This window comes from Lithobates pipiens, unplaced genomic scaffold, assembly GCF_037356315.1.
Source record: "Lithobates pipiens isolate NorthernLeopardFrog02 unplaced genomic scaffold, aLitPip1_a1.2 Scaffold_23, whole genome shotgun sequence".
Classification (NCBI taxonomy): domain Eukaryota; kingdom Metazoa; phylum Chordata; class Amphibia; order Anura; family Ranidae; genus Lithobates; species Lithobates pipiens.
Window position 1 is genome coordinate 281,498,976 of NW_027507785.1, and position 25,338 is coordinate 281,524,313.

At 41.3% G+C, this 25,338-nt stretch overlaps 1 protein-coding gene across 6 annotated transcripts in view; it reads left to right on the plus strand.

Annotated features, from left to right (window-relative positions):
• Positions 1 to 25,338, plus strand: part of EPS15 (epidermal growth factor receptor pathway substrate 15) — a 215,068-nt gene that overhangs the window by 159,366 nt on the left and 30,364 nt on the right. For all 6 annotated transcript variants that reach the window (XM_077450253.1, XM_077450255.1, XM_077450256.1 and 3 more), the window contains 7 exons: positions 7,338 to 7,499; positions 8,555 to 8,752; positions 19,322 to 19,528; positions 20,058 to 20,147; positions 20,459 to 20,567; positions 21,222 to 21,257; positions 23,441 to 23,712. In XM_077450253.1, the coding sequence (XP_077306379.1) occupies positions 7,338 to 7,499; positions 8,555 to 8,752; positions 19,322 to 19,528; positions 20,058 to 20,147; positions 20,459 to 20,567; positions 21,222 to 21,257; positions 23,441 to 23,712 (1,074 nt within the window). The remainder of the gene's footprint in view (positions 1 to 7,337; positions 7,500 to 8,554; positions 8,753 to 19,321; positions 19,529 to 20,057; positions 20,148 to 20,458; positions 20,568 to 21,221; positions 21,258 to 23,440; positions 23,713 to 25,338) is intronic.

The following is a 25,338-nucleotide window of genomic DNA, read 5'->3' on the forward strand; positions in this document are numbered from 1 at the left end:
AAATATGTTTTGCCTGGCTGTAGGGATATGCCAATAAATACACACACACACGCCTGTTTCGTGGTAAATACGCTTAATCTGTTAATATGCATAAGTAACAGTTAAACCAAATTTAACACACACAGCAGGCAAATTGGCAATAAACAATGAGAGTACTTATAATTCTACACTAGATTTTGAGTGCACTCAACAAATAGACAGAGGTATGGTACCCCTTTAACTAGCAAAGCGACAAGGTCCCTGGATAACTAAGGTTAGAAGCAGTCTAGTCCTGAATCTTCGCCAGCTAAACCGTTGGAGCTTGTGGCGGCTGTCGGTAAAGGCTACAAGCAGTATTAAGGCTATAGAATAGCAGGTCAGGCAGTGCCTAATGGCTTAGTCTATAGCAGTGATAACAAATAATGAGTGCAAGGCCCTTTTACTAGACCCAGCGATACAGCAGTAGTTATCCCTCGGATCGGCATCCTTTCACTTGGGTTACCTAAGGGGACTCTGGCGGACAGCAAGGCAAAGATGGTATCCCGGCAGTGTGTCTGTCTCTCCCAGATCAGGTGCAAGGCAGCAAAGGGGCTTCAGTGGCCTGGTTCCTTTCCCTGCTGGCATTCCCTCAGCCACACTTCAGACTCCTTGTAGCGCTCTACTCCCTCTGGTGGCTCAGGACAATGTGACTCCCTCTTTCCTTGTAGCACTCTAGGTCACACGCTGCAGCGTGGTTCTCGAACTCCGCTCCTTTACTCTCCAGCCTTCTTGTCCTTCACACACTCTTCCCTGACTTTTTTCCTGGGCTTCTTACCTCTCCTCCCCTCCGACATCCTGGGGGCTGCAGATGATATATATCTTTATATATATATATATATATATATATATATATATATATATATATATATACTGCTTCAGGTAGAAATACCAAGACCTCACCACCTCTGCACAGCCTGGGTGCTGGCTCTGTGTTTAGAGCGCATGCAATAGAGGAAATCCGGACAGCTGCACTCCAGTGAAAATTTTCTTTTGTTGAGTAAAATCAGACCATGCAGGAATTAAGGACAATGGATGAATCAGCTGATGCGTTTCACACCCCTTACTGTTGCTTAGTTATAGCTGATTTTATTCAATAAAGACATTTTTCACTGGAGTGCGGCTGTCCGGATTTCCTCTATTGCATCCTGTGGGGCTGAAGTTTGCCTCATCAGAGTTTTCCTTAAGCCGCCAGTTTTTAGAACTACATGTCCCATGATCCTCCATTCTGCCTCCCATGACTGGTCCCCCGCTCTGTCCAATGGGGAAGGGAAGAGAGTGGGCATCTTGCTGTGACAAGCGCCACTCTCCTGCACAGCGGCGCAAAAAGCAGAGGGAGGGGGAGAGGAATAGCCGCAGCTGTGTCTGTGTCTATCTCCCTGTATTCAGCTCCCTTCCCCTGCTGCTGCTCACAGGAGAAAGTAGGGGCGCTCTTCTCAAAGCTGACAGTGGCGGCTCGATCCTGGGGGGACAGCCTCTCACCCTCCGACCCCCTCCAGAGTTGCAGGCAGGGAGTGCAAGAGTCTATGGCACCCGCTACATATGCTCCAGACTTACTATCTTTCCCTAGCTATTTGGTGAGGCAACGTCCTGGAACAAGCATTTGTATATCAGGTGTCTGGAAACCTGACATAGATAGGCTTGTTTCAGGTCAGTGACTCGTTTGTGAAAAAAAATGAGGACGGCAATGGAGCATGCACTTTCAAAAACCGGACAGCAATCATATCCTCCATGTTTGCCATAACAGGTAATTTTCAGAATAATATGGAGTGGAGTAGGACATATTTTCTCATTTGCTCCCAGAATACACACTGGGGTGCTAACATCGCAGGAAGTGTCCTTGTATAAAAAATTATCAGCTACAGTATTTGTAGCTGCTGGCCTTTTTTTTTTTTTGTACAGGCTAAAACTCTGCTTTAAAGTTGTAAACCCTTAGGGCCGGTTCACACTGCGGGCGATGCGAGGCGACACGACTCGCCTCGCCGCAGTGTGACAAGTCGCCCCCGTTCTGTACAATGGAACCGTTCTGAGAGGAGCGACTCGAGTCGCTCCGACTCAGAAAAAAGGTTCCTGTACTACTTCTGGGCGACCTCGGGGCGACTTGCATTGACTTCTATACAGAAGTCATCTGCAAGTTGCCGCTGAGGTCGCGGCAGGTCGCGGCGAGGCAAGTCGGTGTCGCCTCGCCTCGCCTGCAGTGTGAACCGGCCCTTACAGACCACTTTGACCTACAGGTAAGCCTAGATCAGTGTTTCTCAAATCCAGTCCTCAGGCCCCCCCCAACAGGTCATGTTTTCAGGTTTTCCATTATTTTTCACAGGTGATTTGATCAGTTTCACTGCCTTAGCAATTACCACAGCCGTTTCATCTGAGGGAAATCCTGAAAACATGACCTGTTGGGGGGGCCTGAGGACTGGATTTAAGAAACACTGGCCTAGATGAAGGCTTACCTGTAGGTCCATGAAATATATCCTAAACCTACAGGGTTTAGGAGATATTTGCAAAAAGACAGGCACCGCTGTCTACAACGCATGCGTTAGTGGCGGCTCCCATGCGCATGCGCAGGAGTGACGTCATTGTTGCTACGGCCACTCACAGCGCCGGAGCAGCGATACCTGGAAGAAAATGGACGCTTCGTGCTACAGGGGACAGCGATGACATCGCTGGCTCCTGTGTCAGGTAAGTGACACATAACGGGCTACTATGACCCTGATCAAAAGTTTGCATACCCCCATTTCTTAATACTATGTATTGCCCCTTTAACATCAATGACAGCATGAAGTCTTTTGTGGTATTTGTGGATGAGGCTCTTTATCTTCTCAGAGAGTAAACCTGCCCATTCCTCTTGGCAAAAAGCATCCAGTTCCTGTAAATTCTTGGGCTGTCTTGCATGAACTGCACATTTAAGATCTCCCCAGAGTGGCTCAATGATATTGAGGTCAGGAGACTGAGATGGTCACTCCAGAACCTTCACTTTATTCTGCTGTAGCCAATGACAGGTCGACTTGGCCTTGTGTTTTGGATTATTGTCATTTTGGAATGTCCAAGTACCTCCTATGCACAGCTTCCTGGCTGATGAATGCAAATGTTCCTCCAGTATTTTTTGATAACATACTGCATTCATCTTGCCAACAATTTTAGTCAAATTTCCTGTGCCTTTGTAGCTTACTAGTCTCAAAAGCATCAGTGATCCACTTCCATGTTTCACAGTAGGAATGGTGTACCTTTCATCATAGGCCTTCTTGACTCCTCTCCAAATGTAGCGTTTATGGTTGTGGCTCCAAATGACTTTGTGCCAGAATTTTTGAGGCTTGTCTCTGTGCTGTTTGGCGTATTGTAAGAGGGACATTTTGTGGCATTTGTGTAGTAATGTCTTTCGTCTGGCAACTTAACCATGCAGCCCATCTTTCTTCCACTGCCTCCTTATTGTACATCTTGAAACAGCCACACCACATGTTTTCAGAAAGTCCTGTATTTCACCTGAAGTTATTTGTGGGTTTTTCTTTGCATCCCAAACAATTTTTTTGGCAGTTGTGGCTGAAATGTTAGTTGGTCTACCTGACCGTGGTTTGCTTTCAACAGAACCCCTCATTTTCCACTTCTTGATTAAAGTTTGAACAGTGATGATTGCCATTCTCAATTGCTTGGGTATCTTTTTATATCCCTTTCCTGTTTTATACAGTTCAGTTAGCTTTTCCCACACATCCTTTGAGAATTGTTTTGCTTTCCCCATGACTCAGGATCCAGAAACGTCAGTGCAGCACTGGGTGAAAGATGTAAGGGTCTGTCAGGAGTCTAGAAACTCATTGACCTTTTATACACACACACACACACTAATTACAAGCAAACAGATCGCAGGTGAGGATAGTTACCTTTAATAGCCATTCAAACCCTTTTGTGTCAACTTGTGTGCATGTTATGGGGCCAAAATCACCAGGGTATGTAAACTTTTGATCAGGGTAATTTGGATAGTTTCTGATACGATTATGATTTAAAAGGAGTAAACACAGTTGATTGACAATTAATGGTACAGCCAAACACTAACCATGAATGATACAAAAGTTTTTGTGTTTTTATTCATATTCTCTGAAAAATAGCCAAGAAATCATAAATACTGCCAGGGTATGTAAACTTATGAGCACTACTGTATGTCCTTTTTTCATTCGCCAACGGCTGGAGGAAAAACAGACATACGGAACACCACGTGAAAGGATCCTTACTAAGAAAGTGAAAAGAGCATTTTTGGCCAGTAAAGGTCATAGTCACCTTGTGTTCCTGTTAGGTTCTTCCTAAATTCCTTTAAATGTAAAATTCCTTTCAGGTTATCTGGTACAGACAAGACTCCCATCCGCAGCTGGAGAATAACATTGCCTAATGAATTAGCAACTGCAATGAATGGTTTGGTGTCTAAACTAGCATTGCTTTGGTTGTTGGTCAGTGCCAAACTTCAGCGCTGGTTGGGAGCCCGGGCCGTGTCTTTAAAACTCAAACATTACAGTCTGATTGTACAATCTTCTTTAGTGCCACCAACAGGTATATAATGCAACAGCTTTCCTAATTGCTTATACACTTGTTGTATAGTTTAGGTAGGTCCTTATATTGCATAGATTTGTGTGGTCAGATTGTAATGTTCATGGCAAGCCCAAGTCTTAATAGATGGGCAAATGCAGCATGCTTTTAGGTGCATTCTGGTCCGTGTGTGCAGGGCTAATATCCCCTAATGCCGCATACACACGATCGGAATTCTCGTCAGAAAAAGCTCTGATGGTTTTCCCGATGGAATTCGGCTCAAGCTGTCTTGCCTACGCATGGTCACACCAAATTCCGATCGTTTATAACGCGGTGACGTACGACGGGACTAGAAAAAGTTCAATAGCCAGTAGCCAATAGCTTCTGTCTCGTAGTTGAATCTGACCATGCGTGATTTTTGGCATGTCGGAATTGCATACATTTTGCATACATTTTCCGTCGGGAAAATTGAGAACATGCTATCAATTTTTGGCTAACGGAAATTCGGACAGCTAAATTCTGATGGAGCATACACACGGTCGCATTTTCCGATGAAAAGGTCTCATCGGCCTTTTTCTGGCCGGAAATCCAATCCTGTGTATGCGGCATAACTGACAGGCACTCTTCCCCATCACAGGGATCATGACCCAGAAGAATACTGCTGTTTCCACGATTACCCTTCTGCAAGAGCACTGTGTGCTATCATAATGCAATCTAGGCATTTTATATTTCTCCAAGAATACAATTTCCTTTTTATCAGATTATTGTTATAAAATATTTTCCATAAAATATTTTCTGCAAGAATATTATTTCCTTTTCATCAAATTATTTATTATATATTTAATTTATAGACGTCAGAAGACTAATTTGAAAAGGAAATACATGACTAATACGTGGATTAAAATGCTTAATTGTAGCATTTAGAAACCTCTGGCTTGATTACAGTTTATTTTTTATTTTATTTTATATAATGTCAGGATGTCCTGCAGCAATGAGCACAAGGCTGCTGAATTTGACCTATGTGTTCCTCTTAAGCCGTTTTTATTAAGCAACCCTGGGATGTCATATGCATTTGCCTGCACAGTTCCCTTTATATTGTACATGCAATGGAAGTACTACATAGAATGACAACAGCTCCAACCATATTTAGGTTTGGATAAAGAAGGCAAGTGTTAGAACTTTTTTTTTATTTTTTATTGCTGTTTGTGATTCTATTGCAGCAGATTACACTGGTACGGGAAATGAGGGTGAACAGTTGTTCAACGCAAAGGATGTCAGGGCCTGTAGTTCATTCACAGACAGAGCTGTCTGAATGAATGACACGGCCGTGTTGGCGGAGCCCTGCTAACTTCAAAAAGTGACAGCTAGTATGAGGAACTTCTCCACATACTGCCGTCACAAGGAGGAGGGACGGAGGGGGGGAGGGGTGTAATCGGGTAGCGGCTGCAACTTTGAGAACATGTTGCATGTTCCACCCTAAGGCTAGATTCACACCTATTCAGTTTTAGTGCATTTTGCAGATTTTCACTACAGAACGTGTTCGATAGGAAACCATGTTAAATGGATTGTCGTGCAAATCTGCAAAATGCAAAAAGCACATAAAATGCATAGATGTGAATCCAGCCTTAGAACTGGTGTTCCCAATGGTAAACTTTTATACTTCATACCTAAAAGCAGCCATTTATTATATTGCTTACCAATTCTTAGATGTGATGCTACCTGGTGATCTGACTAGTAAATCTGTTCCTCAAAGTCTTGTGCCATAAATGCGCAGGAATGAGGTCATCACGGCTCCGGCCACTCACACTGGCAGAGTCCGTGAACCTGGAAGGAAGACCGGGTGAAGATGGAATCGCCTTCAGCGGTGACAGCATGCCAATGGAGGGCTTTTTTCTAAAGTAAGTTTCACATGATGTGCTAGTACGCAATGCATACTAGAACTTTCTGACATTACCTTGCAGGTTAAAAAAAAAAGCCTGCGTTTTACTACCACTTTAACTGTAAGATAACATTTTAGAATAGGTTTGTTTTAAATAATTTCAACTGTTACCTTGGACCACCTAAGCAGCAGCATTTGTGTCCCGTTGTGGAGATTTCCCTTCACTTCCTGTCCCATAGCCAAAACAGAAAGTGAGAGGAAATCCCCCCAAAAGCAAGGGAATCCCGGGTGGTCACCAGAACTAGTGTCCCCATTGGAAGATATCCTCTATTTCTGTCATCCCAAAATTTGTGATTTTTGTTTATTTTTTTACTCTTAATGATAAAGGTAAACAAGATAAATAGAGATGGCGAATCTCCTTAATGGGGAGTTCTAATCCCCCTCCACTCTATCAAAATAAAAATTGCCTTAAATGAAGCACTGTACAAGCCGTCCCCGGTTTACAAACAAGATAGAGTCTGTAGGTTTGTTCTTAAGTTGAATCTGTTTGTAAGTTTGAACAGGAACATTTTTTAAGTGTAGCTCCAGCCAAAAAAACATTTTTTTTATCTTTTTGGATAGAATAGGGAAGGGTTATCACCCCTGCAACGTTTATTTTGCTGTCTTTGACCCTGTTCAGAAGATTTCACCTCACTTTCTGTGACAATTGGATTTTGAAAATTTTGGGTTGTTGTGGAAACAATGATTGGTGATAAAGCATCAGTGGAGGTACCTTTTTCCTCTAATAACTCTTACAGGAGGGTATTTCCCTTCCTAGGGGTAGATTTCCTCTCACTTCCTGTTGTCTTCCTCCGTTTGGAAGTAGTGGGCCGCCTGTAATAGGCTTCTTTATTACCCACTTGTCTCTTATGAACTTGTCTCTTTTGCTCTTTAGGATCTTCAGGATGAGGTGGAGAAAGAGAGTGCTAATTTGAAGAAGCTACAAGCCCAGAAGCAGGAGGTAGAGGAGGTGCTGGCAGGTCTGGATGAGCAGAAAGCAAAACTGGAGAGGGAGTTACAGGAACTGAGACTGCAGTGTGAAGAGGAGGCACGACAGGTAAGGTTATTTTGGATAAAAGCTCTGGTAACCTTTTTAAAGGGCATGGTAGAAAATATTTTCAGTGTTGCCTATTTCTGCCATTTGTTAATTCACTTAGAGACTTAATAAACAAGTCTCACTTTCATTTTCATCAATGTGATCTGTTTCCCAGTGGACTTAATACGCAGAGTAATTTGTCCTGTAAGTGCTGTCTAAAGTTAGTGGTGAGGTTGGAGAGGGAACCCCCTCCCTCTATGGCTGTCCGACAATGCAGCTAGCAGGGAGATGGCTACTTTGACAGATGGTACTTTTCTCTGTCTTCAAGCACTTGCCCAAAATAAGCATCTCAGGAGGAATGCATGGGAGGGGGTCCTATCATCTAAAATATTCCAGGCAAGTGCTTGAAGACAAAGAGTGTCATCTCCTTGCTAGCTATGTTGTAGGTGAGCCATGAAGATAGGGGGGTACCCTGGCCAACCTCACAGCTGTACTTTGTGCTCTATGCACTTTGTCAGCTTGCGAACAGAACACATTATTAAAAATGGAAGGGATACTACTTTAAAGTGAACCTGACCCAACAAGATTGCTAGAAGGAACCAAGAAGAGAAACCTTGTAAAGCCTGCAAACACTTGCTAATATTTACTTTTCAATCCAGTCTCTAGCCCTGTACTGCCTCTTGGGTCCTTGTCCTGTTATCTCTGTACCCCTTGCATCCCCATTACAGACTGTGTATGAATGTTTTGACCTGGTTCACACTATTTTAAGTTTGCATTCCGTGCTTGCATGGGCACGGCAGCTCATCTTTTTCAATGGGCTGCTGTGCTTGTTTCCTGCAAAAAAAATAATAAAAAGTCAATTTCCCTGCAGTTCTCACACCTACAAAAGCTCTGCAGTTTGAGATGTGTAGGGGTGCCATTAAGAATGAATGGCAGCCATGTGTTTTTAAACGGCATGTTTTGACTGCGGGTGGTTGCCAGTGCGGTAAAACTCTGCGATACTCGCAGTACTGTGAACCAGGCCTTGTAGTTTAGTCAGCATTTCCTTATTCTTGGACTGCCTTCTATTTGCCAAGGTCTCTGCTTTACAAAACGAGGCATCAAGTCAGGAGAGACAGATCTCCAACTATGAGGAGGAAGTCATCAAAGCTAAGGAGGAGCTGATCCAACTGCAGGAGGAGACTGTGCAGCTGGAGGAGAACCTGGCACGGGGAAAGGAACAACTCCTGCCATTGGAGAAACAGTTGCTGGAATGTCAGGAAGAGCTGCAATTAGTAAGTTTTACTTTCCTTATTTACTGCAAAAAAACAAAAACAAAACATCATACTTTATTTTCTGAGCTATAAATCTTTACAGACAGGCCCAGCCTATAAATGTTTGGGAAAAGGCAGATGAGCTCTGAAAATAGGATTGTGAATCTGGTTGGGGATCAAGAGCACCTTAACTGATACAGTAGGCTTAATTCACAAAGCTTTAACACAAGAACATTTTTTATTTTTTTTACTTTTCAAATCTCATTGGAGTTTGTTAAAAAAAAAAAAAAAGTATCCCTATCCTGGTGTGTTAGGGATAGGTGCATCTGGTGTGCAGTATCTGCTAATATTTTATAAAACTACCATTCCAGAACAAGTTAAAGGGGTTGTAAAGGTTTGTTTTTTATTTTCTAAAGAGGTTCCTTTAAGCTAGTGCATTGTTGGTTCACTTACCTTTTCCTTCGATTTCCCTTCTAAATGTTTTTTTTCTTTGTCTGAATTTCTCACTTCTTGTTCCTCCTCATTAAGCTGTTCTGGCTGACTAAACACCGCTCGGATGATGGTGTGAAGTTTACTGAGGAGAAACAGGAAGTGAGAAATTCGGACAAAGAAAAAAAACATTTAGAAGGGAAATCGAAGGAAAAGTTAAGTGAACCAACAATGCACTAGATTAAAGGAAGGCTACTGCTAGACTGAAAGTTAATAATGTAATGTCTGACAGGATAGAATTGGAAAGGGGATAAGACAAGGGTGTCCACTATCCCCCTTGCTTTTTGCCCTGACAATGGAGCCCCTGGCTATCTCCATAAGAAAAAGTCCGGAAATAATTGGGTTTCAGAGAAACTCAGGTGAAGAAAGAATAGCGCTATATGCTGATGATATTTTATTGTTTGTGGGAGATACGGGGTGCTCATTGCTGAGGGCAATGAATATTGTGGCAACGTTTGGTGGGTTTTCTGGGCTAGAAATAAACTGGACGAAATCTGAATTACTCCCGATAGATACAACTAGGGAAGCAATAATATCGGAGTTGCCCCAATTGGCAGTTGTAGACACATTGAAATACTTGGGGATAATAGTAACAAAAGATTCCAATCAATATATAAATAAAAATCTTGTCCCACTTCTCTATAAATGGAAAAAAAAATTGATATCTGGAAACGGCTTCCATTATCAACAGCAAGTAGATGCAGTCTGATAAAAATGTTGTGGCTGCCTCAACTTCTGTATATACTTCATAATGCCCCGGTGTGGATACCCAAAAAATGGTTTAATTAAATAGAAAGTTTATTTAGGGAACTAATATGGAAAGGGGGGGGGCAAGCTAGGATAAGGTTGCGAACATTGCAACTTCCAATAGGGGAAGGGGGGGTCTCACTGCCCAACCCTGAGTATTATTATATTGCTTCACAACTGCAACATCTAATGGGTTGTGAGGATATGAATGGGGGAACCCCTAATGGAAAAATGTTAACAGGAGCACTGCATGATACAATAGTAGAGACACTAGAGGCCGACTCCTTCTGTTATAAGAATCCAACAATTATAAGGGTCACCAAAATATGGAAAACAGTTAAAAAGTTGATGAAATATAAGGGCTTTAACATATATACCCCTATTTGGAATAACAGCAATTTGCAGGAAATCCTTCCAATAGGAAAAAAATAAGGAATGGGAAAAACAGGGAATAAAAAGACTGAAGCAATTGTATATGGGAAACACCCTTAAAAAGTTTGACGTGTTGAAAAGAGAATTTAACATATCGCAGAATACATATTATACCTACCTCCAGGTGAGCCAGGCTTTGAAAACTCAATTCAGAAACCAACCCTTGCATTGGAAAGAAGTTCCTCTTTTGCCGCGTATAGCCCGGTTAGGTGTTTTTAAAGGATTGATCTCAGAAATATATGGACAAATAAGTAAACAGGCTAACGGGGAGGGGAAATTAGATTCAGTAAAATTAAAATGGGAAAGGGATATAGGGTTAATACCACAGGATCATTGGAGGAGAATACTAGGGGCATCCTCGTTGGTATCGGTTGCTCCGCTCACAGAAAATTTTGCAGTTAATGCTGCTAAACAGAGCATATTATACTAGATGTAGGGGTTCTGGAGACCTACTACACATGTTGTGGAAATGCCCCAAATTATTCCGTTATTGGGAAGGAGTGATTCAAATCCTGCAAGAAACGTTTGACATTAGGCTGAAAAAAGAAGCGGTGGTATGCTTATTGGGCTATAGGCAGGAGCAAGGGGAAATAGGAGTATAACAGTAGCCATCTGGAGGAGGATATTTCAAGCTAGGAAATTGATAGCAATAAGATGGCAATCGAGGGTGCCTCCTACAGTTAAAAATTGGATTGATGTTTATAAATGAAACCCTCCCCAAAGAGAGAGCAGCTTATGTAAGGAGACGTAACCTCAAGGAGTATATTAGAATGTGGGAATCCTGGATGAAAGGGAAATATAGTAATCTACTAAGTAATTAAAATTTTTAGGGGACGCCAATGGGAGGGGGGGGGGGGGGGGCGGGGGTGTGATTCAAGAAATAAGATAAGAATATTAAATCCATTAAAGGTAGATAAAAGAGGGTTGGGGAGGATCACCTCCCCTGTGTTCCTCTTGTTATGCCATATGGTGGGATGGGTTTCCCTGTCTTGAGAAGCTTGATAGCTCTTGGTATAATGGCCTTGGTAAGCTGCTCTCTCTTTGTTTTTAAATATATGTTGTTGTTTTTTTTCTTCTTTTTGGATTAAATAAATGGATGTTTTGTATTCTGTAATAGATGAAATACTTAACAATATTGTATGCTGTTATAGTAATCAAGGGGAATTATTTGTAATGGGGGGGGGGGGGGGGAGAGGGAAGAAAACTTAATTTAAGTTTACTTAATAAAAATAAAAATAAAATAACTTAATAAAAAAAAAAGGAACCTATTTAGAAAATAAAAAACAAAGCTTTGAAACCCCTTTAAAGTGTATAAGCTCCATAATAAACTCCTCAGCGCCATCCTCAGCTCCTTTAAAGAAAATCATTTTTTGTTGAAACGATGTATGTATTTTTAGCTGAACTTCTGGCAAGCAGCTAAAAGCATATTGTTCAGTATGCATAAACCGCTTTACCTGCCATAAGAATTTTCATTTCCCTTAACTGTTCTTGTGACCCAGATACTTTTTTGTGAGAAAACTTAAACTGGGTATATGGCAGAACACACAGATCAGCCCTGCAGCTATGGGCTGCAAGCGTTTAATGAATGCTGCTTTTCCAGCAGGACTGTTTGTCAGAAGTGTTTTGTTGCACAGACATCAGTACACATAGACAGAAGGTCAGCTGGTACATTTTTGGTCTGTGTATACCCTGCTTTAAGGGCCGCACACGTGGGCAGAGTTTCAATAGAAACCGGCCGACAGCCGGTCCTAAAGAAGGTCTGCTGAGGGCACGGAGTGGTGTGTTCTGTTGGGGGGGGGTATGTAACTCTGTGAGAACACAATCGCTCGACGGGGTTGATTGCTGTGCTACTATCTGATTGTTAGTACAGCGGCTCCAACCTGAGGGGTGTGTAGGGGTCTTTACTCTCCTAATCCAGCAATTGGCTTCCATGCACAGGTTAATACAGGAAAAGCTCTATTTTAAGTTCACAGTTCCTATTCCAACAGCAGCCCTGATGGTACAGCAGCTCCTCTTGAGCTCTTACATTTTTTTTTCATTCAGCCCGCTGGGTTGATTGAAGAAAAAAAAAAAGCAGGGTGCATCAGGCGTTAGGCAGCTCTTGGACCTCTGCAGACAATGGTGTTGTCAAACAATACATTCTAGGCAAAGACCCGCTCAAATTTGTGCTTTGAAGATGAGGGAGCAGTAGCATACTGCTGAGGTTATCGCTGTGCACTTCCCTTACTGTAAGTCTGTTCACTTTCTTACTGACAGCATTATACAACATGGTCATCATAAATAACCCCTTCCAGTCTGAGTGCCACCACACAGAGGATTAGTAGAGGTTGATATCAATGCAGATTCAGAAACAGTTTTTTTATGGAAAAAATATATTTAACTCTGAAATCCAGTATTAAAAAAACAAAAAAAACACTATTTTATAAAAAAAAAAATCTTTTTTTTTTTTTAATGCAACCAGTTTATTTGCATGAATCTGTTCCCCTGGCAGTGATGCCCCTACTACCAGGGGAAAAACTCCAGTGAGGGCTGAGGAAAAGCTGAGGGGAAGGAAAGACTTATTGTGGTGGTAGGGGACTCAATTTGAAGGACAGAGAGGGCAATCTGTCATAAAGACCTAAAGCGCCGAACTGTATGTTGTTTACCGGGCGCTCGGGTTCCAGCACATCACGGATCTGGTGGACAGATTACTGGGAGGAGCTGGGGAAGACCCAGCTGTCATGGTGCATCTTGGCACCAAAGACAAAGTCAGAGGAAGATGGAATGTCCGATTTTAGAGACTTAGGAGCTAAATTGAGGATTAGGACCTCCAAGGTAGTATTCTTGGAAATGCTACTGGTACCTCGAGCTACACCAGAAAGGCAGCGGGAGATTAGGGAAGTTAACAAGTGGCTGAGCAGCTGGTGTAGAAAGGTTTGGGTTCCCGGAGAACTGGGCGACTTGTCAGTTTGTTACTGGCTGTTTAGCAGGGACAGACTGCACCTAAATGTGGAAGGTGCAGCTCTGATGGGAGGGAAGGTGGCCTAAAAGTTAGAGGGGCTTTTAAACTATGCGACGGGGGGGTCCAGATGTGGAGATGGCCAGCATAGAACAAATTTCAGAAGGTAGTATTGGGGGCATTAGTGGTAGGTTGACTAAAGTACCTAAACCCAAGGTAAGTAAATTAACAAATCCAAATTACAGCCTCAATGACCGGCTGTGTCCCATCACAGCCCGTCACAGAATTTTAACAAACGGCTGTAACAAGCAGTTACCGGGTTCTCCTCCTCACACACCGAATCGTGTGTGAGGAGGAGATTGCGGTAATAGCTTGTTACCGCTTACAGTGCACACTGATTGCCCCCCAGTAATAAAGAGGACCTGTCACCAGCCCATCAGAGTACCTATCTGCAGCCCATACCTCATAAGAATATATGTTGGGGTGTTTGCTTTCCAAAATGGGGTAATTCCACTGTCCTGGTGCTCCAGGACGTTCAAAAGTGTGATAGGAAGGAATGAAATTATATGTGTAATTTATGCTCCTAGAAGGCCTGAAGACGCCTGAAGATACTGCTTCAATGTTGGACCTCTCTATGTGGCCAGGCTGTGTAAAAGTCTCACACATGTTACATAGTAGGTGAGGTTGAAAAAAGACACAAGTCCATCAAGTCCAACCTATGTGTGTGATTATATGTCAGTATTACATTGTATATCCTTGTATGTTGTGGTCGTTCAGGTGATTATTTAATAGTTTTTTGAAACTATCGATGCGCCCCCACATCTTTGCCACTCTTACAGTAAAGAACCCTCTATGCAGTTTAAGGTGAAACCTCTTTTCTTCTAATTTTAATGAGTGGCCACATGTCTTATTAAACTCCCTTCTACGCAAAAGTTTTATCCCTATTGTGGGGTCACCAGTACGGTATTTGTAAATTTGAAATCATATCCCCTCTCAAGCGTCTCTTCTCCAAAGTTAAGTGCTCTCAACCTTTCTTCATAACTAATATCCTCTTGAGGACTGGTGCCCAGAACTGGACAGCATACTCCAGGTTAGGCCGGACCAAAGTCTTGCAGAGTGGGAGAATTATCGCTTTATCACTGAAGTTACTCCCCTTTTTAATTCATGCCAAAATTCTGTTTGCTTTGTTAGCAGCAGCTTGGCATTGCATGCCTTTGCTGAGCCTATCTTCTACTAGGACCCCCAGGTCCTTTTCCATCCTAGATTCCCCCAGAGGTTCTCCCCCTAGTGAGTAGATTGCATTCATATTTTTGCCACCCAAATACATTATTTTACATTTTTCTACATTAAACCTCATTTGCCATGTAATTGCCTGCCCCATTAATTTGTTTAGATCTTCTTGCCAGGTTTCCACATCCTGCGAAGAAGTTATTGCCCTGCTTAGCTTAGTGTCGCCCGCAAATGCAGAGATTGAACGGTTTACCCCATTCTCCAGGTCATTTATGAACAAATGAAACTGGATTAGTCCTAGCACAGAACCCTACTTCCCACCTGACCATTCTGAGTATTCCCCATTCACCCTCTGAACTCACCCCTTTTGTTTTCAATTCATGTATTCACCCTATGATCCATGCCAATGGACCTTACTTTGTGCAGTAAACTTTTATGGGGAAATGCTTTTGCAAAATCCAGATATACCATATCTATGGGCCTTCCTTTATCTAGATGGCAGCTCACCACCTCATTGAAGGTTAATAGATTGGTTTGGCAAGAACGATTCTTCATGAATCCATGCTGATTACTGCTAATGATACCATTTCCATTAATAAAATCTTGTATGTAGTCCCTTATCATCCCCTCCAAGAGGTTGCATACTATTGATGTTAGGCTAACTGGTCTGTAATTCCCAGGAATGTATTTTGGCCCTTTTTTAAATATTGTTGCTACATTTGGCTTTTCTCCAATCAGCTGGTACCATCCCAGTCAGTAGACTGTCAGTAAAAATGAGGAACAATGGTCTGGCAATTACTTGACTGAGTTCCCCAAGTACCCTTGGGTGCAAACCATCTGGTCCCGGTTATTTATTAATGCTAAGTTTCCCAAGTCTATTTCTAATTCTGTCCTCTGTTAGCCATGGAGGTGCTTCCTGTGATGTATCATGAGGACAAACACTGCAGTTTTGGTTACTGAAGCCCCCCGTTTCCCTTGTGAGGAGAAGAGTAAATTCAATACTTTCGCCATCTCCCCATCCTTTGTAACCAGATGTCCTTCCTCATTCTTTATGGGGCCAATATGGTCTGCCCTCTTTTTTACTGTTTATATACTTAAAGAATTTCTTGGGATTTTGTTTGCTCTCCTCCGCTATGTGTCTTTTATGTTCCGTCTTAGCCGCCCTAATTGGACCCTTACATATCTTGTTGCATTCTTTGTAAAGTCTGAATGCTGATGAAGATCCCTCAGCCCTGTTTTTTTTTTTTGAAGGCCTTCTCCTTTGCTTTTATATGCATTTTTACCATGGAGTTAAGCCGTCCAAAACTTTTGTTCACTTTTTTAAATTTATTTCCCAATAGGATGCACTGGCTAATGCCCTTATTTAATATGCTCTTAAAGCAAATCCATCTCTCATCAGTGTTCTTTGTTTCTAAGATATTATTCCAATTGATATCTTATAGCAAGGTTCATAGTTTAGGGAAGTTGGCCCTTTTGAAATTCAGTGTCTGTGTTACCCTTGTGTTTCCTATTTGTGTAATTTATTCTGAAGCCAATTGACCTGTGATCGCTGTTTCCTAAATTGCCCCATATTTCCACATCTGTCATCATGTCTGTATTGTTGGTAATCAGTATGAGCTAGTAACGCCTCGTTTCTAGTTGGTACGTCTACCATCTGACCAATGAAATTGTCCTGTAAGACATTTAGAAACTGGCGAGCCTAAGACGAATGCGTGGTTCTCTCCGCCCAGTCTATGTCTGGATAATTAAAAATCCCCCATTATGGTAACACTTCCCATCCTTGCTGCTAATCCAAATTGTGATGGGGGGTCCATCTCCCCCCTCCTCCCTCAGGTTAGGGGGCCTATAGCATAATCCTAGTATTATTTTACCCTTAGCTTCATGTGATCTCGCCACACTCAGGAGGAGTAGAAGGAATGCATTTTGGGGTTTAATTGTGCTATGTGCATGCTGTGTGTTAGAAATATCATATAAATTATAGGGCTGTGGAAATTAAAGATTAATTCCTCGATTAATCAAATCTTTTTTTTTATTGATCAGAATTCTTTTGATCGGTACTCGCCTCTCCGCCGGCAATGACAATTTTGTGTGGTAAAAAATGTTTTTGTGTGGTAAATAATTTCTTAATTTTCCCAAGAATTATGGGAAAAACTGACAACTTCAAAAGACTCACTATGCCTCTTATACCTTGGGCTGTCTACTTTTTCTGCTTTTCAAAAAGGGGTCATTTGGGGGGTATTTGTACTTTACTGACATGTCAGGGCCTCAAGAAATAGGCCGTCAGTGCATCAGGTGTGATCAATTTTCAATGATTTGTACCATAGCCTGTAGATTCTATAATGTTCACACAGACCAAATAATCTACACTTATCTGGGTTATTTTTACCAAAGATATGTGGCAGTATAAATTTTGGCCCAAATTTATGAACAAAAATTACTTATTTGCAAAATTTTATCATAGAAACAAAGTGTGTTTTTTTTTTTTTTTTCTAAATTTTCGCAGTTTTTTTTTTACTTATGTTGCAAAAAATTGAACACCCAGTGGTGATTAAATACCACCAAAAAAACTCCATTTGTGTGGAAAAAATTATTAAAATTTTATTTGGGTACAGTGTTGCATGACTGAGTAATTGGCATACAAAGTGCGAGAGCACTGAAAGCTGAAAATTGGTCTGGGCAGGAAGGGTGTATAAGTGCCCAGTATTGAAGTGGTTAAACTGCATAGAGGGTTCTTACCTGTAAGTGGTAAGGATGTGGAATTCTCTTCCGCAAGCAGTGGTTTCAGCAGGGATCATTGATAATTTCAAAAAACTATTAGATGGGCACCTAAACGACTACAACATACAGGGGTATAGAACGTACTATTGACATAAAAGCACACACACAGGTTGGATGTGATGGACTTGTGTCTTTTTTCAGCCTCGCCAACTATGTTTCTAATAGGCTTCTATAAACCCATGTACAGTGCACTCTGGGGAGGAAGGGTCTGTACGCTTAGCTAATCAGACTCTGCTAAATGCACACATACTGAAAGAAAAATAGAGACAGAAGGGGAGAGGATGACCTCATCAGTCTGCTGCTGCTTAATCATCACCCATTTACAGCTTGGGAGCAAGGAGGTGATTAGGCTGTATTTCTTAAATCCTGTAGAGAAAAATGAGTCCACCAGCTAAGTAAATCTCAGGACTGGATCAATAAAATTTAAAACTTTTAATTTACAGAGCCTGTGTAATTTAAAGTGGAACCCATACCAGTTTGATAACAAATGTTCTTAAACATAAGAACATACGTTCCACATTAATAATTATGCTACCAAAAAAAGTGTGCGCTGTAAATTGCCTCTAGCATTGTACCTGTTTCTTTTTGCTGGGAGCTTCAATTTTGTTGAAGCCCAGAGTAGTCACGCCCTTATTGAAAACTCTCCCCCTGTCACTTTCTGTAATTAAAATATGTGCATTTCCAGCCTTGATACTGTAGTATGTCTTGGCTCAGCTAGGTGTGAAGGCTGCAGAAGATTTAAGCCAGCCATAGATGGATTGAAATTTAGCCAGGACTGGCTTAACTTCCATCCATGTATGGGCAGGCTGTTTGTACAGAAGTCGATCTACTGATTGACTTCTGTAAAACCAGCCTGTCGGGTTTTCTCCACTAGATTAGCATCGCTAGCTATAGCCGGCGGCACTGATCAGTGTGTTTTGACAGCTTCTCCCTGCTATCAGAATACAATAGTTCAGTGGGAGGGATTCCCCTATCCACATCAAATGTATAGAAGGCAAAAATTTTTTTTTTTTTTTTTTTTGTGCAACCCGCCGGTTTGTCCTGCCCTAGGGCTGCCTTAAGCTGGCTATATATTCTTCTGTATGACCGCTGGTTGAATAAATAAAAATTACATGATTCCCCCATCCACACGTTTGATGTGGATGAGGGAATACTTCCCACTGAGCTATTGTAGTCTGCCATCGAGGAGACTTCCCTGTCATCAGAATGTACTGATCAGCTAGCAGTGCTGATGGACAAAAATTTTTCCAACAAGCTGGTTGTACCCAAATCAATCAATAGATCAACTTGTATTCAATCAGCGTGCCCATACATGGATGAAAATTCAGGTGATTCTTGCTGAACCAGCCGAATTTAAATATATGTATGGCCAACTTTACATTTGCTTTGACTCGTAAGCCTGCTGCTACCTAGGGAGAAAGAAAAGAATATCGGGGAAAGAAGATAAGACGCTATCCTTAAATGTTTACCTCTTTTGTATCTCTCTGGTAGCAGAATTTGTCACCTCTCCTGCTTTTCTCTTCTCTATTCCTAATCTGACCTTCCTTGGCATAGTCTGTATCATTATTGTAAATCTGGAGGCTGTCGGCAGATCGGCCTCTAGTGACTCACTGATTTTAGGCACTGTTCAGAGAATACAGGACAACTGAGGCTGTGCGGAGTAGGATGAGGCGGTGTATTACTGGATTTAAAACACTATAGGTGTTTATTTTTTTATGTTTTACATAGCTATTCTTGCAAAAGGGGCCAACATGAAGTCATCTATCAGGACTTCATTTTCAGACTAAAGTTCCACTTTAACTGTGTATTTAACTGTCAGTCTAAAGTTCTGTTTTTATGTTTAATCAGTTTCTTTTTTAAATATCTCCTTAAAGTGCACTTTTAATCATTTTAACTAGATTATATGATAATTTTTGTATCAGAACGGTCTCATTTCATATTTATTTATTTTTTTCGTTTTTTTTTTTTTTTAATAGGCGAAGCTACAAAATTTTAAGACTGCTGAGAATCACATAAATGATCAAATTCAGCTCAGTTGGCGCCCTCATTTAGATCTGGTCATGGTCAATGGTATTGGAGAGCACTCAAGCCTAAGTAACAGTAGCAGCGAGCCTGCCAATCTTCATGAAAACACAGAGTATGAGACCCTGGCTCAGGCAGAAGATCAGAACCAAAGCTCCTCAGTAAGTATTTAGTACATCAATGGCACTAAAAGTAAGGCAAACCACTAGTATGTTTTAAGGTCCTACATACATTTACATTGAGTGCAGATTTCTTGCACCGAATTTCAGGGTTTAAGGCCCCTTTCACAGGGGGCAGGCTCCATTTAGATAAGCAGGAGATCTTTCCACCAATCCTCTGCTGAGCAGAGCAGGCAGATGACAGGTCCTTGTCTGCTTACCTGATGGGAACCGTCTTGTGAAATGGGCCTCAGAGGGTCAACGGATAGTGCTGCATCAATCTCTTTTGAAAAGGACTCAGGGTGGTGTTTACTAGTACATCACCCTTTTAGTATCTAGGAATCACTCCCCTGGTATATGTATTGTGTGGTGTCTGCTCACTTGTTGCACTCATTTACAGGCCTGTTTATTCTGTGCATGTAATTATAATACATTGTTTCTTTGAGGGTAACAATATATAGCTATATCAACCTATAAACATGTTATCAGTTTTACAAACAAAATTCAAACTGGTTTCCTTTTTTTTTTCTAGGTAAGGAGCAGTCCTGATATTGCTCATACCTCAGGGAGTGATGCAGAGGACAAAGATGAACAGAATAATGTGCCTGTTACTACTGACATGGTAATACTGCACCTGTAAATCCCTCTTTCTGCCTGTCTTCCCTCCTCAATTTTTCCTCTTTCCTCCCTTCTTTTCTGCTCATCTTCCCTTTCCTCTTCTACTCTCCTCTTTACTTCCCTCATGTTTTTTTCCCTCCTCTCCCTTGCTTTTCCTTTCTCTCATTCATTTTCTTTTTCATTTTCCTTCTCTCCTCTTTCCTAAACCCTTCTTTCCTCCTCCCATTTCTTTACCATCTCTTCCCTCTGTATTCTCCCCTTCCCATTAAACAATGCGTGAACAGAGATTTAGTTATGTTATTTTTTTGGCTACAGGAGGTCACGTTTCAAGTAGATCCTTTTGAAACAAAACAAAGTGCACCCCTTGCACAGTCTGTGCCAGAATCGGGACTTGATTTCTTCCAGAGTGATCCTTTTGTGGGCAGTAAGTTTTTTTTTTTATTTATTTTTCTTCTTGTAAGTCTGCTCCCCTACACCCTGTGTGCTGTCCAGCTGGATAAATAACATACTTTTCTCCTTGATCCAGCAATCTTCTCTTTGTGGCCCTACCCGGCACCATGCTGCCTTTCCAGCAGAAAAAAAAAAAATCCCTGCCAGGTCCTCCTATCAGTGTGCATGCACTTTGCCTCCTCATTCATTCCTATGGGAAAGATGTACTCATTGTGACCATCAGTGGTTTATCCAGAGTACCTCGTACCTATAGAGATTAAATTGAAAAGCTGTTATATGCGGAAAAAGCCCATTCATTCTTATGGAGAGGCCTTCTTTTATGTGTGTCCTATGGATGGAGTAAATGGGATCTTCTTTCTACATACGCAGAACATGTAAGGGATTAGCCAGAGAGTGTGCTGCGGCAATTATGTGACTCCTCGTTGATCTCGCAGGAGCATGGGGAGTATGACACAATAAAGGGATGATGTAAACGATGATAATATAGAAGTGTAGTTATCCTTAACTCATCAGTGCACTGTGCACCAGTACAATCGCTTACTGTTTACTTATTGTATATTGGGAATGGTTGTTTATGTATTTTGTGGTTATTTTTTTTTTTCATGCCTTTTCTTCCTTTCATTTCAAGGTGATCCATTTAAAGATGATCCTTTTGGTAAAATAGGTAAGTTGTCTGTAATAATATGCACTATTCAATTCTTATTTATTTCTCTATAGTAGATGTACAACTGAGCAACTCTTTTTCAAAAAAATACCTTACTTTTTACAAAACAGAGATCTAGATTTTTTAATTGTAAGGAGTCACACTTATAGAATAACAAAATATATGTACATCTAAAATATATCAAATTGGCTTAAAGTGTATGTCAAGGCAAAGTAGGAGAAAAAAAAGATATGCAGCACATCTTTGCAATATGTACACATTTACACCATGTCTTTTCCATTTAAAGACCCTGGAAGTACAGAAGAATACATGCTGATTGGGCTCCTGTCTGTTGTGTCCTGACAACACAAAGCTTTTTTGTTACCTGAGTGTTGCCAGCCTTGCCATTTTCTATTGCCAAGCTACTCATACCCACCAACTCCTCTTAGGTGCAGTCACCGTTTTGGGGTACCCATGAAGGTGTGGGTACTGTGGCTGCTTGAATACAGTAGCAGCAGGGGATAGTCAGCGCTGTTTAGTGAGGATGGGGGAATTCAAGTATATGTAAAGCCTTGCCTTAAGAATTTAGGGAGAAAAAATTATAAATACTTTTTAGGGGGCTTAGAGAGATGGGGGTGGAGATTGCATTGGGATGGGTATCAGCAGAAAGTAGAAAAACCGCAGTAAATTAGTCCTCTCAGTGAAGGACTGTGCAGGAGGGGATGTCAGCACAAGTCTTGGCCATTAGAAAACAGGCTGTGCTTCCATCCAGAAAACTAACCACGCAGGGATGGATGTGCTTCTATGCCTAGTGTAGTCAGTTTCAAAAAGAAAAGCAGAGGTACTGGCAGGATCACCAGGTGTTTTACACAAAGGAATCAATACAAAGAGAACAGGATACTTTTTATTACAAGTACATAGTAACATAGACACTTATCAGAAATATGAGATGTTGGGGTAACATACACTTTATTTCATGTCTCTTGTTCTGCTCCATGGGGCTGAAAGAGTGAAAGCTACATGTGTATGGCTAGCCTATTTATTCTGTAGTCCCAAAACTGGTACTAGGAGGGCTTGTTACTCAACTAGTACCCTGACAGGAAGTGAGTACTATAGATAGGACAGCTCTGAATTTCTCACATAATCCAACTTTTTTTTTTTTTTCGTTGTTTCAAACTAACAACAAAACAAAACCCAAATTTTACCATTTGGGGCTGGCATGCACCTATAGGCTGTAATAAAATATTTTATATATATATATATATATATATATATATATATATATATATATATATATTGAGATGAATAAAATAAAATTTAATTCACTTATTACAGTTAGTAGGGAGCAGTACTTTCACGTTAGTCATGTGGTGGTTTGAATATTCACTAGGTGGATACATTAAAGTACAGCTATAGGCAAAACTTTTTCATTTTTGATAGAGTAGGGAAGGGTTATAACTCCTGTTGGATTTTTTTTTTTTTTTTTTTTTACCATCTTTGTCCAATTGCAGAGATTTCCCTTCACTTTCTGTTCCTTAGCCAAATGAGAAGTGAGAGGAAATCCCTGAAAATTAAGGGAATTCCTTGGGGACCACAAGTAACCACTAGTGTCTCCATTGGAAGATTTCCCATGTATTACCTTTCTGGGGACAACCCAAAATTTGGGATTTTCTTTTACTTTCACTTTTAATGATATTGGTAAACAGGAGGGTGAATCTCCCTAACAGGGGCACAGACAGCAATAAAAACTGACAGGTGTTCTAATTCCACTCCCCAAAACTAAAAAAAGTTTTGACTTTAGTTATACTCTAAGATGATAAACATGAACCTTGAGGATTTTTGTTTTTGGACATTTTGTTTCACATGTGTTGACATGCGGTGTAGTGTTGCATGTACATTTATATATATTTTTGTTCTTGAGTTTTTTTTGGTCACAGCATCTCTTCTGATTGGGAATCGCTGTTTTTCATTTGGCTTGTGAAATGTTTTTTGGTTTAGAATAAGGCAGCAGCTGTAGACTTGAGTTATATACACAGTGGAAAGTTTTTTGTTTCTGTGGCACAGAGCATATTGAAGGCTTCAACCTAAACTTAGCTGTTACATGTGCAATGTTATTACTATTTATGGGAAACCTTCTGTTACTGCATGATAGCTAAAGATCCATCAAGGTTGTCAATGCTAATTTGTTACCGCTTTATTTACAGATCCTTTTGGTGGAGATCCTTTTAAAGATTCTGACCCTTTTGCCGCGGATGTGTTCTTCAAGCAGTCTACAACAGATCCATTCCCATCCTCCAAAGCAGATCCTTTCCCAACCACAAAAGAAGATAAAGTAGTAGATCCTTTTCTGTCCTCAAAAACAGATCCCTTCTCATCATCTAAAGCTGATCCTTTCACATCCTTAAATGAGGATCCTTTCATGTCATCAAAAGCGGATCCTTTCTCAGCTGCAGCATCAGGAAATAGCGTTGCCTCGGTATGTGCTGAAATTTGTTTAATATAGGCTTAGGCTAAAACCTTTACTTGGATTTTGTTTAACCGATTTTCTACCAGCAGTGTTTCTAAATGGTGGCTAGCTGAACAGGATTTTAAACCCACACCTTGCTGTTATAGTTTAAAGGGGTTGTAAATGCAGGAGTTTTTTTTTTTCCCTTTATGCATTAAGATTAAAAAAACCTTGTGTGTGTGTGTAGCAGCCTCCCCAGCACTCCCCTAATTACTTACCTGAGCCCCAACTCTCTCCAGTGATGTCCACAAATGTCTAAGCTATCCTGGACACTCCTCCAGCCTACTGGGGGAACAATCTTTGCTTCAATGTAGGGCAGGGGAGACATCAAGGGTCCACCGAAGTTTGTCACCTTTTCATGAACGCATGCAAGCTTTAAGGCTTGACATGCTTGGTATCTATTTATTTGACACCAACTCATCTCTTATATTTTGAAAAGAACTTATGTAATATATTGTGTGTACTAAAACTAACTTTAGTGTATTTTTTACTGATAAAAATGCACGAATATCATGTGACATAAAAAATTGCATCTACCATTATTTTATTCTCTAGGGTCTCTGCTTTCAGAAAATATGTTGTTCGGCCAGTGGGCTGAACAAAAAAAAAAACTGACCTAATTACCCCATTCACCTATTCAAGGTGGATGGGGAAATCCTCACCCTGGCACTATTGTATTCTGACAGTCCGTAGATTGACTTCCGTCCAACTGCAGAGGCCACACATATAGGGATTTGGCTGGGCTCTGCCAAAAGGACTGAATTGTGATCCTTCTAAGGCCTACTTTAAGTTTACAGAGCAGACCCAGATGCTTTTGTTCTTGATAAGTGATACAGCCAATTCTGTGATGCTTGCAGCTTAAGGGTCCTTTCACACGGGGCGGATCAGTTCTGATCCACCCTGTGGATATCTGTTTGCTCATCGGGGATCACTCCGTCGATCCCCGCTGAGCAGGGAGATGACAGGTCCGTCTCTGCACACTGCGCAGGGACAGGCCTGTCACAGCGCCGCTCTCCCCTATGGGAGATCGGATGATGACGGACCGCAGTGCCCGTCATCACCCGATCCGATCCGCAGACGGATGGAAAAATAGCTTTTTCCTCCGTTACACTTTTTCGGATCAGAGCGGGTCGGATGTCAGCGGACATGTCCCCGCTGACATCCGACGCTCCATAGAGGTCTATGGAGCACCTGTTCAGGTCCGCCTGAAAAACTGACAGGCGGGCCTGAACGGAACGTCAGTGTGAAAGGGGCCTAAGACATACCAGACTTTTCAACACAGCTCTTAAATTACACAAGAAACTTTATAAGTACAGCACAAACAACTCACTAGAGCAAGCAGTAGTAGGCTCAAATATATCCCAAAACAAGAGAGCATGAAAAATGCATATAAAAACAAAGGAGAAGGCCTTCAAAAAATACAAGGCTGAAGGATCCATCATCAGCATTCAAACTTTACAAAGAATGCAACAAGAAATGTAAGCGTGCAATTAGGGTGGCTAAGATAGAACACAAAAGACACATAGCAGAGGAGAGGAAAAATAAATCCCAAGAAATTCTTTAAGTATATAAACCATACAAGAGGGAGTACAGACC